Raw genomic sequence first — 13,877 nt, 5'->3', positions numbered from 1 at the left:
TTGGGAATTAGGTTGTGTTGTGAAGAGGACACTAAAACAACAAAACCAAAGAAAGTTTTAGAAAGTATAAATTTATGACAAAAAACACATAAAATAAGTCAAAGACGGACATCCCAGTGTCGTGGAAGTCACAACACATCATATGTAAGCACATAATTATTCCAGCTTCCTACTTTAATTGCATGTCAATCCTTCGTTCTTGTCATATCAGCACTATCAAAAAGTCAAGGATACAAAGATTCCACAATAATATTAAAAAACCTTTTGAAAACAGGGATTTAAGCTGCTTACCTGTGGCAGGGCGGAGCTGAGCTGCCGCTGCAGCGAGTCTCTGTCATAGATGACATCCTGTAGATGCTGCTGGGCCAAACCGAGGCTCTCCTGGGTTTCCCTCAATGTGTCCAACAGCCGGTCCCGTTCGTCCAGCATATTAACCATAAGCTGCTCAAAATGTGAGTCCGGGTCTGAGGCGCTGCTCTGAGAGCCGCGCTGGCTCAGCGCCGTGTCCTCGCTGATCGTGGGCATCACTTCACACATCATCTTTGCTCTGCTGAAGAGACGAAAAACCAGAAATTAGACAATTAGACAATAGGCAATTTGCACTCAAAACTTTCCAAGAAGTTTTTTTTTTTTTTTACATATAATACATACACAAACTGTCACCCATATTACAATCCAGTTGCTGAACAACTTCAAATAAGACGCAGCATACTCCCTTTTGGACCCACATATATCTAATAATAAAATTGTAGTTAAAAAAAAAGAAAGAAGACATAATAACAGTGGGTTTGTGCATGGATGAAAACTAAATTCGAATTCATAGGATTGATGAGTATTTGTATAGAGCAGGGTATATAGGAAAGCAAACATGTCTGTCCATGTCTTCTGTTTTGTACGCATGCCTCTGTGTAAATATCCACACACTTCTGTTTGTATGGCTGCGTGCATGTGACTGGGCCTGACACAGTTGGAGCTTGGCTCAGCGTCACCCCGGCGTTTCAAAGCTGCAGAGACGTCTTGGGATGCTGGGCGTTCTGCCCTAGATTTCACGCTTGTGCTGTTTAATGGGCCAGCCCAGATCGAGTTGCATAATACACCATATCTATGCTATAGTGGATATGTGAAGCAATATTCCAGCTCCCCTCAGGGTTTTCAGAAAGCTTCAGGAATCATTCTAACGGATGTCCAGGTCGGTTCATAAGCTAAAGCTATGTTTGCATCACTTTTCTTACAGGTAAGTAAGAAAAGAAGAAATGAGCCATGGGAGGTCACTGTATTTTTGTGGCTCAGTGCCACACAGATTAGAAAGGCCCGTTCAACACAGACCATGAAAGAAAATTATAAGTTTGAATGATATTATTCAGTGCTCACTTCTCATGACTTTCTACAATTTTAATCCTATAGAGTGGAAAGAGTCATTTTTTGCCTTGAGGTTAACAACGTTGGAAGTCAGTTTAAAAAAATAAAGTTAGCTACAAGAGGTTGGGAAAAGGCCTATACCTTCTTACAGCAATATAACTGTTTTACATAAATATATTTTATTGTTATAAACAAGCCATGTACTTCTGATAATAACCTGGGTTTTGTTCAGCTACACAGTAGAACGGCTAATATCTTACATTCAAAGTCCGTAAAACCAGCTGTTTGCTAGGTTAGCAAACAGCTAGCTACTCATTAAACAACAACTCTACATATTTTTAAGCTAGTATTAAGCTAGCAATTTTCTGCATGTCAAATCTTGTCCTACTGTACTTATACCTATTATTTTTAGCACATATGTGCACTACAGGTGCCCATGGTATGATCGTCTTCAACAAAATTGTGTAGAACGTCACATTTCTCACTCTTACTGGTCACCATCTTGCCTATACTGGAAAACATGCTAGTGGCAGATGTTTTTCAGGTGTTACATGGTTTTTGGTGTTTATGCATGTTAAATTCTCATCTTAACTGTAAAAGTGTGTAGTATGAGTAGTCAAAAGCTCAACAAGTGCAACTGTTCATAAAAAATATAGCAACTACAATGACAATTACGGTCAAACATTATGTGGTGACAATATCGGTATCAGCTGCATTTACAAAGATGAAGATTACAAAGATGAAACAGGCTATCAGTCTAATTTGCCCCAGTTGTTTTTCAACCATGTCCCATAGTCTTTAAAGATGTCCTGTGCAATGCTCAGGAAGCAACATGCAAAATACCTATAAATTAATGATAATTCTGGCTCCAGTGCTAGACCATACTTTCTCATTGTCTGGTCCTAGACTTGGTTTATTTAGTGAGAAAACAATATCCTATTGCCCAGACTTGGTCCCCTCTGGGTGGGTTACAATGCCAGGTCTGTGTCTCAGCATGTTCTGGCAGTAAGATGGGGTCTCCCATATCTTCTCCAGGCATCCGTCCAGGCTCCCACCAGTTCACTATTCAGCCACCATCCGCGGCCATTTAGACCAGAGAGCCGAAGCCTGCATGCTGCTTGGCTGGACACACTGCACATGCCACCCATCGCTTGGGAGAGCAGGCCGGCTGGCGGACAGACTGAGGACAAACGGCGGTGCATTTTAAGTAGAAGGTAATTTATCTGACTATGACTCAATACATGTTAGTGCAAAAACAAAGCATACAATTGGCTATTAGAGTCTCAAATACTAATTTCTATTTCTAATTTCTACTTTTATTGATTCCAAGTGATTCTTCCGTGGATCAAAATGTTTCAAACCTTGCTCCTAATTCTCAGGTTTACTAAAATTTTACGTTTTTGGTGTTAATCTCCTAGGCTCGACCACATTTGTCTCCTCAAAGCAGCAACAAACAGGCACATTTTGCTGTTTGATGGTGCTTTATTTCTCCTTTAAGCTGTGTGGAAAGCAAATTGTGCTGAGGATGTTTTTTCTGCTTCACGGCACATACAATCCCCTTTTGTCCTGTTCCTGCACCTTATGCTTTGATCTCACCGTGACTGCCCCTTAAATTATTTCACTGTCTATGAAAAATCAATAGATATGGAGAGAAAATGCACTGTCTGATCTGCTTTCCCCTGCGCTCTCAGTCATAAAAAGCAACCTTTAAAAACACTGAACCATATCATTCAGTACAACACTTATCTGGATAATTATTCCATTCAAAAGCCATTAGACCAGTCTCTAGTTTTACTCAAGAAAAAGACCGAAAAGTACGGCATATATTCTGTTGACAATGACTTATGGATAAAGTTTTCCCAAAATGTGCTTTTTTGTGGGTAAATGCTCCTCTGCTGCTCAGTATTTGCTGCTATTGGAAGGCATGTTTGTGCAGCAAGTTATTAGTTCTCTCTCTCTAGTGTGAAGCAGTAGCAGTGACAGGTAAGAGTTAGTGTACTCCCCTTGAATAGATAATCACCCACAGTGGGCTGTGTGAAGAATGTCCGGACTGAGAGCTCTTATTGCCAGCTGGGATGCACATGTTGTCTAGATTGCACTCATTAGCAGTGACAGTACTATTTCCTGACAACTGAAAAGCCAATTTGACCACTATTAAAACAGCTATTTGGTCTACAGATAATTCTTAAAGCCTGACAGAAAGGCTACTGATAGTTTTTCTATGCTCATTTTCACTGCAGTGAAACATCACAGCACATTATGTTAATGTGTACCAGGAAAGCTCCCACAAATTCCTCTAGCATGTCTGGCTATGCCTTGTCATGAACGCTTGTCATAATGAATATGTAAGATTTTATCTGCCAGAATGATACTTAAGGAGAGAAACTGACATTTTTAGCAACTGAGTGAAAGTGTTGTAAGAACCAGATGACATTTAAGTGACTAAATTTAGTGCAGCTGGTTAAAGATGGTTAAATGTGAGGGTAAAAGTGTGCAGAAATCATTGATGGGAGGGAACAGGAACACGCTCAATTGAACTCATTGTGGGCTGCAGTTGAAATAAGAATACACACAGACAGACATGCAGGGATCATTGGGCTTTTCTCTACACGCCATATGCCAATCAATGAATTATTCAGGGGGGTAGGAGTGAGGTTTTCTTCTCAATCAGTGCAACAAATCCAAAGCCCCTTTTCTGCCTATTGGCATTCAAGCTCATTCCTGGCTCTAGATTGGAGGAAATTGCTGAGCAAACTTGCATCTACAAGACGTTGCAATGCTAAAAACGATAAAATCATGGAAAACTTGGGAAAAATTAAGCCTTCTTAGTTCCTTTCGGCAGGTGAGTATCCATAAAGCATTCATAATTAACAGTGTCACTACAGGAGGGGCTGTGTGTTGTACATCACACTGGTGGAGGACCATGTATCATTTCTTCAGCTTGGAGAAGGGCTGTAGTCTCAGTGTCTGCTGTTCCATTGCTTGGTCGATATGCTCACTACAACCCTATAGATCAAGCCTTCCAGGACTGATCAATAATTCCCGACAGCGGAAGCAACAGACTACCTGTGAAAAATGGGGTGTGCTGATGGCATCCCATTTTTCACAGTTTGGACTAGGTCTAACTTTTTTTTTTCTGAACCTTTACTCAGATTCAACCTCAAAGTGGCTTACAAGGAGAAGCTGTTGGTGTGGCTGCAGTTTGTTAAAACAGATGGCCAGAAAAGTCAAGTGCAAAAACTGTGCAAACAGCTCATCAACTAACAATGCATATCAGCTGAAAAACAGTAACTTATTTGCAAGTTTCAAGAACTTCTGCGTTTAAGGTGTGAGACTAAGTCTCAACATCCAGCCACAGTTGCTGAACCTAGCAGATGGTACACCCACACAAAGCTGGATATGTACCCTCCTTGTCCATCAAATTCTTGACTACAGCTTGAGACCAAGCTTTACATCCCATGATAGACTTTTTGTCATAACATAGAAGTTAAGATCCTGCCATCTTCTCACCTCTTCACCTGACATTACTGTCTGATGTGTTTGTTAGATGTCTGTTTCAGAAATTGTTGGATGCAACACCTCCAAAGTGTAGAGAATGTGGGCTCACTGGGACATCGACTGGCACTTTATTTGAAGCATGCTGCCAATGACAGCTAAATGATACCACTGCAAAGCACAATACTGCAAAAGATTTTTCTTAAAAGCCATTTTAAGTGAAAAAGATTTAAAAAATGGCTTTTTGAAATTGCCCATCACATGCTTGTCCAACAATAGGCATGATTGCTGTTAAATGACCTTAGACCTTGTTTTATTTACTCTGACATACTGATTCCTAATCTAAACTATTGCAATTCACCTTCTGGCACATCTACAAAGACCCATAATAAAAATGGACAAGCAGGGGAAAAAAACAACGTTCAGCCACGAGATTATTCCCCTGAGTAAGAATCAAGCAGGCAGTGAATTACTGTATCTATATGGGACAGATGTAAAAATTTGACACTTATGTAGAATCACTCCATTTTGGCGGAAACAAATCAGCAAACTGCAGCTAATTTCCTGAATGTCTTCAGTTAATCTCATTAATGGGAACAATTGTGTGAGTAGATAAGGCGCAGCACACAAAACAGCAGTGTGTTCCTAGAGCTGTATATGGCCAAGTGAGGCAAATTCAGCACTATTCACCACCTGGGAAACATCAAAAGACATGTGGAGTGTGAGCGTGTTCAGAACAGACAGTGGGCTGAACACTCTGTGGCTTTGGAGATAAGCTGTACTACTCTATGCTTCTTGGGCTAATTTTGGAGAGGCTAAAATAAAACCGGCATTATTTAATAGTGTGTTTAAAGCCTTGTTATCATTAGGAATGAAATTACTAATGCTTTAACGCATTGAACAAGGAAATTGTAATTTAGAAAGGAGTAAAGCAAAATAAAGTAGGCCCAAAAACCCATTACGGGCTTTTAAAAAAATGAAATGTAAGGTCAGCTCTTTGAACATTTGTAGCAACATGTTAAGCTAATTAAAACTAATTTTCTTACAATATGAATACAAGTGTACAACTATTTGTTTTAATGACAGTGGACTTTACTTGCACATCAAGCAGTTAGCCGACAGGATAGTTGGTTTATGACAGATTGCACTTTCAAGTAATATTTGTGCTTGACTTCTTGGCGGGCAGATGAGCAAAAGTGCATCTACAGACTGCATTGATGAGCTCAACGGGTAATGGGAAAGCTGTTGCATGCCGCTCTTTCCCATTTTGGCATTCATATCAGGGTGACAGGTGGGAAAAGAGTGACGCAGCATATTTGTGAATGGAACTGGCCAGATTGCATGGTACACTCATAGTGCTGGAAAATCTCATTCATATGGCACCCTGTACCACGGAGACTTCAGACGACCAAGAGACAGACTGCCAAGAAAACAACAATTCAAATCTATTCCACAGGATTGCTCAGGATCTTAGAATAAAAACAGTAGGCATACCAAAACAAATATGGCTGTAATGTAAAGATCTTGGATGTTAACCTGAAATAATTTTTTGCTCCAAAGTGGTAATTTTACCAGGTGACCCCGTTCCACTCCAACTTTTCATTTTGGCATCAATTACCTCGGTTTCAGACTGAAAACTATCACTAACAAAAAATATATATTCCTGCTGGGTCTCAAACACCTTCCTGATCAAGTACATCAGAACTGCATACAGAGGTGAGTTCTGTGGTTGCTTATTTCAATAAGTTGAATTGCAAGGATGCACCAGGACTGCTGTCTGCAAAATCATGCAATTAATCTTGGATTGAAGGGCATCTCAGAAGAAATTTTATGTGTATGGTTAGTTGGTTTTGCAAGTGATGGTGCTGTGATGGGCTGATAGAAAGAAGCAGCCACACTCTTGTATAAAAATATTAACACCAACCTGCCTGCAATTCACTGAAGCAGTCATAACCTGCTATAGAACATGCTACAGAACTAAGATATTTTCCCGTTTTTGTTAACTCCCCACTGTTAATCTTCTTAAATAAACAGGGTGCCTACTTCCCTATTTGCACATCTGAAGCTGTAGGTAAATTATTATTGTTTTTTTAAGTGCTACTGTTCACCCTCCATAGAAAAGCAGAAAAAATATCCGTCATCAAAATACATTTTTTTCCTCAGGAATCTACTGTAGTGGAATATCTATTTATTATTTTTAAAAAACATTATTTAGTACTGTTAATTTTGACAAGAAGACTAAATTTACATTGTACAGTTTTTAATTACTACTTTTTCTACTTATCTATTAGTAGGCTGAGAGAAAGTGATTTATTAATTTGATACAGCATCTCCCCGCCAGAATGTTCTTGAAAAGAGCTGAAGGTTTTTATTAAGCAGAATTTAGCTGTCACATTAGCAAGAAATTGTGGTGTAGTGGTTAAGGCACTGAAAATCTTCTTACCATTATTTTAGTTGCTAGCAGGTTGCTGTGGTCACTATTTGTTTGAGTGAAAGACATGCATGTCTGCAAACATTTGCAAACTATTCACCAAAACATAGTGAAAATGTGGAAAGTGCGATGCAAGCTGAAAATACATAATGTCCACCTTCAGAATAAAAATTGTGCCTTACCACTGCAACAAACAAATTTCAAAAGGTGCACCTTTTACTTTGAAGGTGAACATTCCCCATTTCTGATTTGCAGATGGTCGCTGACAAGGCCCTAGCGTTTGGTGACTGAGGCCCAACAGCTGATTTAGACTTCTTAGGTCAGTCTTTGTAGAGCCTACCATGCTGCCTACATAAGTGGGTGGCACCATTGTCAGCATTCAAGCATGTGTGTGCAGCAGCATATGTTAATTATCTTGTGGTGGTTGCTGACATTTGTGAGTAATTATATTGAGGCTATAACCATAGTCTCAAAATAAGGAATAATAGTCATTCTCTTACCGATCCATTCCAAAACTGTGGTTAAAAGGTCACCAGAAATCAATGGTATTGAACAGGCCAATCACAAAAGTTGCAGGCTGCATATATGTGACATGCAGTTTCAGTATGGTATGGTTCAGTATGGTTTCAGAGGGGTTTGCAGTTGAAATCAACCCAGATACAACACAGAAATATAAATCCTCTGTAACACATTCACCTTACATGCAAAAGATACCCAGTATGAAGCCAGGAGAACCCACAAACCCAGCTTTAGGGGTCATAAGCTTGCATTCTCCTAGCGCCAGTCCCAAGCCAGGATTAAATGGAAGAGTTCTGTCAGGAGGGGCATCCAGTGTAAAATTTTTGCCAAAACATCCATTTGTGGATCCATTTGCTGTGGAGACCCCTCGGGAAATAAGGGAGCAACCAAAAGTACCTTTTCTACATGTACAAGAAACAACATCTTTAGTAATATTCATACAACACTACACTACCAAAAAGAATATGCAGGAATCAAAAGTACTCTGCTACATGTGAACACTTCAGGTTGCAGAAACTTTGATTCTACAGTGTCTGATGTTTTAGTGCATCAGCACGAAAATACAGACAGACACTATAAATATATTAATATAATATACATGTAAGCTTTTAGGCAAACAATGAATTAATTTACAAATACAAATTACCTTTAACTTTTAAAGACAGTAAATTTTTAAAAAAGAAGTGTGAACATAAGAAGGGGTGTTACGTTTAGTCAAGAAAGAAAACATCAACAAAAAAATGGAAGTTAAAATCAAAAGGTATTGAAATCATGCAAAAACTATTAATTAAGCGCATTATAGCACTAGTCTAGTGGCAGCCATTATAGCCAACTTAGATTCACTAATTAACCTAACACACATCTTTGGACTGTGGGAGAAAACTGGAGCAATGAGAGAAAACCCACCAGGCACAACGAGAACAAAGGCACCAGGAATTAAACCACAGGGTTAACCACTGATGCAAGATACACGACAGACACTGTGTGAAACTTGTTTGAATCCTTTTCAGTAAACACCAAAACCTTAAAATCTAAGAGTAAAAATAATATTTTACTTTTTTTGTCGATACTTGTTTTTGAGGTGGCTGTAGCTCAGATGGTAGAGCAGGTCACCTACTAACCGGAAGGTTGGTGGTTTGATCCTAGTCTGCTCCAGTCAGCATGCCAAATATCCTTGGGCAAGATACTAACCCCAGGTTGCTCTCCGATGCATCCATCAGCATGTGAATGTGTGGATGAATGTTAGTTATATAGCTCTAAAAAATTTGAAAAGTGCTTGGGTGAATGAACGAGTTGTGTAAAGTGCTTTGAGTGCTCAGATAGAGTAGAAAAGTGCTATATAAGAACCTTACCATTTAACCAGTCCATTTTGGACAAAGATAGGCTGTCTCCTTATATTGGTTGATAAATCTAGAAGAAATTGTCCAAATATATACCTTTTACTGACCACCTACACACAAGTATTGGCCCTCAAAAAAGCACACATAGTTATTTTGAGGTCCTACAATTAGCCCTATTAGCTAATAATTAGCTTACCTGTAGGAATAGAAATGTTCTTTTACTGTACCACTATTTCTGAGAGGATATCCTGGTAACATCAATGTATTCCACAGCAGTCTGAGAACAAACTACCTGCCTTAAGAAACACACTTTCAAACAAGCCCTCAACTTTATAGTACGTTTTTATTTCAGCGACTGAAATCCCATCTGCCTCGATCCCGAGAATTACAGTCACAAAGTCTACCAGCAACTGCTGCTTGTGCCTCCTCAAACAGTGTGCTACTCCAAACCACAATCTTTTGTTCAGTACATGAAAAATAGCGTGTGCAACTGTAATACATTACATCACAAAAATAGTATTCAGCACTCATTGATACTCTCATGTGAAGCTTTGGTAGTAAAAGGTGAATGAGACAGAGATGGGATGAGGAGGATGGTGTCGGTGTAGAGTTACACCCAGCCTGCTGCCATTAGGAAGGCCGGGAAAGGGTGATGAGGCTGAGCATCATACACTTGATGCTCAGCCTCATCAGAAATGTGTGTCTCCATTTCTCTGTGACTGCACTTTACCTGTGTGTGAGCATCTGCGAGGGTGAGGAGGGGGAAGGGTGTTCTGTGTGTGTGTTTTCACTGGTTGTGTGCTCAACTGAAAATAAGTCTGCATGCACATGAAAGGATGAAAGGACATCGTGTAGCCTTTAACATCGCCCACAATCCCCTGCAGCAAGGTCATGCAAACCATGAATCGATGGAGATTGAATAAGAGCACTGATCGAGGTGAACAAAAAGGCAATAAAGCTCAAGTTGGAGGTGATTTGAACTGTGCCGTTTGTAACCACCACACCTGCCTCACCGCAACATTTTACCTTCCTCATTACTGAAGGTTTAGCGACAGTCAAACCTGGGCTGTAAAAGAGGACCTTAAATGATCATTTTATGCACATAAAAGCTTCTTCCACAGGTTGCCACTTTTCTCAATGAAACCTCGGGGCAATAAAAGCTTCACCCGCACACCAGCCATATTAGGCAGGAAGGCGTATTTGCATGTTTGAGGTCCCTAACTGGAAAGTCTCACACTTTATTAAAAAACCCATTAAATTAAGCATCTTAGCTTTGCGTAATGTATCTGTGTCACCCACAGCTTCACAAGTTGGAATTCCTACTAATGCAAATATTGTCACATCTCTTCACTGTGCACGCCTGTAAATGTTAATATTAATTGGCAAGATCAGAGGGAAATCACAGTTTTGCCTACAGCAATTAACCTTCTACCAGCGAGCCAGCATCTGGATGTGTGTGAGTGAGTGTGTCTGTTCACTCATTCATCCATTTACAGGATAAAAAGTGTGAATGGAGAGGCAGGTGGGTAGATGGATGGATGACAGGGAGTCTGTTGAATGCCTTCTTCCTCCTTGCATCTCTGTAATAGCCGGTGATAATGTTGTTTATAGGAGGGGCAGCTGTTCCTCATGTGACAGCTCGTCCTTTTGCGGTTACTAAGCACACACACGCGCGCGCACACACACTCCAAGGCGGCCTGACTGCGGCGCTGATCGCGTCTTGACACCACTGTAACAACTCCTCCTCATTCTCTGAAATGATAATTGGGGAGAATCCTTGGCTATTGTCTCAAGTGCATTACATCATGCCAGCCTCTCAGTCTGCATCCCGCCCCCCTTTAACTCTCTGCTATGTCTCTCCACTGTGACAGCCGGCCGTGATTTTTTTCTTCCTCCTGCAGAGCTTCACAATGTCAACCACACGAAATCTATACATTATATACACCACGTATGCTTCCACACCAAGCGCTCACTACTCCCCCCAACATCCCCATCAGTCCAGAGTTGGGGAGATAAAAGGGGCACCGCAGAAAATCACCTTGAGCCCGAAGGAATGGGGCAATGTAGGTCACTGCGATACCGGCGGCAACAGTGTGCATACTCACAATTTGTTCCTTTACTATCAGCAGAGGCTCTGGCCGCAGATCAATGACAACTGCAGTCTGTGCAAGCTATACCATGAAGCTGACAATCCTAGTAGGCTTCTTCAGTGCAAAGAGCCAGCGACGCCGAGGATACGATCCTAAAGGTGCGGCTGGTCCCCGCCGCTTGCATTGTCAAAAAACAAAAGAGCAGGAACGATCGCCAAATTAGCCGGGTCGGGTAATGACATCTGATTTCCGGGGATCCACACGCACCGGTTAAGAAATTATGGCATGTTACAAATTCTGCTGTGATAAGCGGAGCTGGAAAAGACCATTGTAGGAGCTGACGGAGGGGAGGCGTGTGGAGTCTTAAAGTTGCAGCTGTGCAATTCTCTTTTCTTTATGTGCAGACCTATAATAATACGACTAGTACTACTAATAATAACAACAATAATAAAAGTGTTCAGCATGTTAAAATATTTGACTTAGCCTGCTACATTTAATAGGTGTAAGATTTTTTTTCCTATCTAAAATAAAATGTGCAAAAGCGAAAATATCTTCTATGTGTGCCAGTAAACTATGATAAAATATCTGTTAGTACTGAGAGTACTTCTGTAAAACGTAAAATAGCGTTCCGCCAACCAATTAGAAAGGGCAGGGAAAGCTCCTTTTTTCAGTCAGGCAGATGCCACCAGAAGCGATGTTCACCTTTTCCAGCCACACAGATGGTCTTTGCCAGATTCCCAAACGCTGTAGTTGGGAGATGCTTCGGGTCAGCCACCACTGCCTTCAGTCCCGAAGGCTATTTGTCCAATTATCTAGGAAACAGTTGTTGTCCAATACAAAAGCCATTAGCATTTACACTAGCCTGTTTTTTTCATCAGGGATTCTCTCACAGAATCAGATCATATAAGATTTTTAGCAATATTTTGTTCAAGAGATTGTAATAGCTGCTTGTAGAAAGACACTATATGTTAAAAAAAAAACAACCTGTTCTTAAAAAAATGCAGGGAAAGGTGGGCTAAGTAAAAGTTACCACAGGGTTAAAACAGCTTGGTAAAAACACTAAAAACTAGGTTTGATTGAAAGTGAAATATAAATACTGGATTTGTTATATAAAAAAAGAAATATGACTGTGCAACTAAGTACAGGTGATTTTAAACGCAATAAATAATGATGAATTAAAACAAAATTAAATGGTCAGTTTAAACGATGGAGAAACTTGAGAAGAATCTTACTTATTTAAATGTTATCTTAAAAAAAGATGGTTAAAAAGAGGGGGGAAAGATTCAAAATTTATTAAATAGATGTTATTAACGATAACATTCAGTTACATACAGTTTTGTCTTTAATATGGTACTGTAAAATAAGATTTTGGTTCACATATTTGTGATCTTTATGTGAATTTTGTTTGATTCAACTTGTAACGGGTCATTATTTTTTAAGTAAAAGAAACATGGAGTAAATTTTGAAATAATATTTAAAGCCGACACTGCAAAAACAGTGAATCACACTGCTTTTGTTTTTTTGTTTTCTGCAGTTTGTCATTGTTGGTCTTCATTGTTTTAGTGAGTCTTAGTGTTCATTGTGCAGCAGCATTTTACACAAATAAAGATGCTGTTGATTTTCAGCTCTCACATGTATTCAAATTGACTGGATGTCCATGTACATTTGACCAATCCTGAGTATATGATTCATGATGATATCATTTATTTTCACATTTACAATAATTGTAATTATGGTGATATTGTTACTATTATTGTGTTATTACTATTGTGACACTACGAAACATCTTAAGAACTATTGGGGCTTGATAGAGTAAGCACAAAAATAGGATGAAATGGTACATTCCAGTTCATATTTTCATACATAGTGGAGATTGAGTGTTTTTGCTATTCAATTATTAGTTTTTATCATAAAAAAAAAACTAGGACATACCTGGGTTGCTGTACAGCATTATACTGTACTATAATGTACATCATTATAGTACAGCAACCCAGCAATATAGTTCTTTCCTACACGTCTTAAAGTCTGTAATTCCCATAAGATGGTTTAGAAAATCAAACCACTGGAATTGGATCTGTTGATCAATCCAACATGCTAGGTCAAAATAACCCATAGAGGTTTGTCTATATTTGACACAGCCCTCTGCTGCACAATCAAATCAAAATGTGTGTGTTTTGTGTGTATCTAATTTAAACCTTTATGTCTTGTTTGGGGTCAGAAATGCTGAGGGGTTCTTTCCCATTGTTGATGATTACTGACAAAAAGATCAATAATAAAAACTAAACACAGGCACTGAATTTCTCCATTATTTTCTACTTGTCTATGTACACTGCTGTGTGCTGCAGGCTAGAAAACAGTGGACATGGAAGTCCATCTTGTTCAATCTTTCTTTCTTTCTTTCTTTTAAAGATTTCTTGTGATTGAATATATAGAAGTCAGTCTGAATGTGGACAAGCAATAACAGGTGTTAAAATGGCCAATACTTTGAAATATCAGCAAAGAAACAAGGAAAGAAATGTTTTAAATTATTTCATAATATTTTAATAGATTGAATGTAGATGAATATTTCATTATATTTTAATAGATTTAAGGAGACCCCACTTTCATTCTTAGCAAGTGTGGCAGGGTGGTGCAGTGGTTATC

The 13,877-nt window shown here is 39.3% G+C and overlaps 1 protein-coding gene across 2 annotated transcripts in view; it reads right to left on the bottom strand.

Moving 5' to 3' along the window:
- Nucleotides 1-11,505, bottom strand: part of LOC120434080 (liprin-alpha-2-like) — a 64,933-nt gene extending 53,428 nt beyond the window's left edge. Inside the window, exons 1-2 of one of the 2 annotated variants that reach the window (XM_039601556.1) lie at nt 11,250-11,505; nt 292-550 (exon numbers count right to left, since the gene is read on the bottom strand). In XM_039601556.1, coding sequence (XP_039457490.1) covers nt 292-540 — 249 coding nt within the window. In that variant the 5' untranslated portion in view covers nt 541-550; nt 11,250-11,505. The remainder of the gene's footprint in view (nt 1-291; nt 551-11,249) is intronic. The other variant, XM_039601557.1, reaches the window with a different exon arrangement.
- Between the last annotated feature and the right edge of the window lie 2,372 nt (nt 11,506-13,877).

Source organism: Oreochromis aureus, linkage group 17 (genome assembly GCF_013358895.1).
Source record: "Oreochromis aureus strain Israel breed Guangdong linkage group 17, ZZ_aureus, whole genome shotgun sequence".
NCBI classification, from domain to species: Eukaryota; Metazoa; Chordata; class Actinopteri; order Cichliformes; family Cichlidae; genus Oreochromis; species Oreochromis aureus.
This window is presented reverse-complemented; position numbering and strand designations above follow the sequence as displayed.